This window comes from Impatiens glandulifera, chromosome 8, assembly GCF_907164915.1.
Source record: "Impatiens glandulifera chromosome 8, dImpGla2.1, whole genome shotgun sequence".
In the NCBI taxonomy this organism is placed as follows: domain Eukaryota; kingdom Viridiplantae; phylum Streptophyta; class Magnoliopsida; order Ericales; family Balsaminaceae; genus Impatiens; species Impatiens glandulifera.
This window is the reverse complement of record NC_061869.1, coordinates 19,860,332-19,862,829: the sequence shown is the minus strand read 5'-3', so window position 1 is coordinate 19,862,829 and position 2,498 is coordinate 19,860,332. Positions and strand designations below refer to the sequence as shown.

The 2,498-nt window shown below is 27.5% G+C and overlaps 1 protein-coding gene across 1 annotated transcript; it reads right to left on the bottom strand.

The window, feature by feature from the left end:
• Window positions 1–328: 328 nt before the first annotated feature.
• LOC124912507 (transmembrane emp24 domain-containing protein p24delta7-like) lies at window positions 329–1,709 on the bottom strand. The gene is made up of 4 exons (XM_047453144.1): window positions 1,440–1,709; window positions 1,134–1,343; window positions 641–717; window positions 329–555 (listed from the first exon to the last, which is right to left on the bottom strand). The coding sequence occupies exons 1-4, from the start codon at window positions 1,656–1,658 to the stop codon at window positions 411–413; spliced, it is 651 nt and encodes a 216-aa protein (XP_047309100.1). The 5' UTR covers window positions 1,659–1,709; the 3' UTR covers window positions 329–410.
• Window positions 1,710–2,498: the final 789 nt, after the last annotated feature.

Genomic DNA, 2,498 nt, shown 5'->3' with positions numbered 1-2,498 from the left:
CAATCTAATAAATTAAGGAGATTAATTAGATTTGAAAATTATTTTTTAAATACATAAATATAATAATAATTTTAAAAAATTTAAATACTTTTAAAAATAATAATATCACTTAATTCATTAATTAAATTATTAAAAAAAATATATTTCTTTAAAAAACAATTTATTTTTATAATAATAATAATACAAATATCAAATTTTCTCAAAATCAACCCCAATTCAAAAAATTTAAACAATTCATAGATTATAGATTTGCTTGGACTGGACTAGTTTGCAGAAGAATGTAGAAAAACTACACAACAATGAAAACTTTAATCCTATAAGAAATTTGCATTCTTTTGCATGAACTGTGTATTATGATATATAGTCAAATATAAAACTGCAAATGGGTAGTATTTATCCAAAAATTGGATCTAAATAAGCTTCTTCTTTTGAAAAAAGGTCTTCAAATGCCAAAACTGCAAACCAGCCACACCTAGACTAACACAAAGGGAAAGAATACTTAACCAACCTATTGTGGAATTTGTGCCAATGTTAAGTTCCTGCATTTCTTTTTCCCTGTTAAAATTATTTGAATGAATGTGTAAGTAAAGATGTTGCTCCCTTACTGTAAATCATAGATAAAACGATTCAATTCGATTACCTATCACGAAGATAAAACATCTCTTCATGAATTGAAGTTATAACTTCCTGCAGTTTCTTCAGCTCATTTTCCATAGACTACAAATCAAAAGAAAACCCATAAACAAGTCAGCAGAACAACCAAAAAGAACAAGATCATAAAGAATCCTTTAAATCAAAGCCTAGAATGAAGAATTTTCAACATGATTTGAACCATCGTTGCCTTTATAACACCATATCATCAAACCCATTGAAAATTTCAGTCAAAACTAAACAATAGAATCAAATACTTATATATTGAATGAAGCACACATCAAGAAAACAGAATAATCAAAATGAAATCAAAGCATAGAAAGAAGAATTTTCAACAGGATTTGAACCATCATTGCTCTATAACACCATATCAATCAAACCCATTGAAAATTTCAGTCAAAACTAAACAATGGAATCAAACACTTATAGATTGAATCAAAGAAAACAGAATAATCAAAATGAAAAATAGAGAGATTTCTTACATCAACAGTTCCTTTCTTAGCAATACTAGACCAATCCTTAGCAGCCACTCCAGTCCTCCATTCAAAATCAATAGTTACAGTAATCTTCGGGTTATGCTCAGTTACCCAAAAACAAGCCAAAAAATCACCAGCCTCCATAGCATGAAAAGCAAATTGCCCTGAACTAACATGATCTCCAAGATGATAGCTAGTCCCTGTCGGAGAAGTGACCTAATTCCAGAAATCCATAAAAACAAGGCCATAAAGTAACCAAATTGGAAAAAATAGAAAAAAAAATTATTGTCTCTTCAAAATTTCCTCATTTACCCTGACGGTGAGATTATGAGTCTCAGGAAGGGGATGACCCTCGTTCGGATTCACTATATAGTATTTTCCTACCGACATTGAATCTTTCCTGACATCTTCTGATATGCATTTCGCATCTCCCGATTCAAGATTAAATTGGAGTGAATCACCCATGTTTGATAGAAACCCTAAAGTTATAACAATCGATACGAAGGTTGATCTACTAATCATCATCATCATCGCCGCCGTCGGACCGTCGCCGGAGTATATTCAAGAGAGAGAAACAGAGAAATTTTGCTGACTACGATGAACTGAACGTATATAATTTTGAAGTTATAAATAGAAAATAAGCCCCTAAACTAATGATAAATAAACAAATAATTTCTTAAATTTTAATAATATTATTTCCTAGTATTAAACATTTATTGTATAACTTTATTTGCTAAAATAACTTTATTTGGATACTGAAATTATTCATATTTTTGTAATTTGAAGAATTTATTGTAACTTTATTTAAAGTATAGAGGTTTATTTAAATTTTAATTTTTTCCCAAGAATTTAGAAGAGAGGCCAAGAAGCCAATATAAAATTGACACGCAGAGATAATGATGTGTTAGTCTATAATTGGTTTGTATTAGTCATAGTCAAATCAATATTGAATCTGTTTTAAAATCTTTTTTAATTTATTAATTTGTTTACTTACCTTAAAAACTTTCAAAATATTTCTATTAAGTTTTTCAAAATTTTAATATATATATATATATATATATTATATTTTTTAATAAAAAAAAAGTAAAAATTTTATTTTCAAAATATACTTTTCAATTAATTTATAAATATGATAAAAAATAGAGATCATTTTTATATGGGATAGTTAATTTTGTTATGCATCAAATGGAATTGGTGGAGTAAGATTAATTCATTCAAATCCAAATAAAATGGTTCCTAACAAACCAAATATCAAATTAAATTAGACAAATTAAATTCATTTCAATTTTCATTTTATTAAACCAATCACAGCGGTTCAATTTGTAAGTTCAACACTACTAAAACCGCTCAAACCGACCAAATGTTTATTGA

Excerpts from the sequence above, each read along its gene's own strand:
- LOC124912507 (XM_047453144.1), bottom strand. The coding sequence starts at position 1,658 with ATGATGATGATGATTAGTAGATCAACCTTCGTATCGATTGTTATAACT. Across the intron at positions 1,344-1,439 it reads CTCATAATCTCACCGTCAGG|GTCACTTCTCCGACAGGGAC; the intron begins GTAAATGAGGAA and ends TTCTGGAATTAG. Across the intron at positions 556-640 it reads ATGTTTTATCTTCGTGATAG|GGAAAAAGAAATGCAGGAAC; the intron begins GTAATCGAATTG and ends TAATTTTAACAG.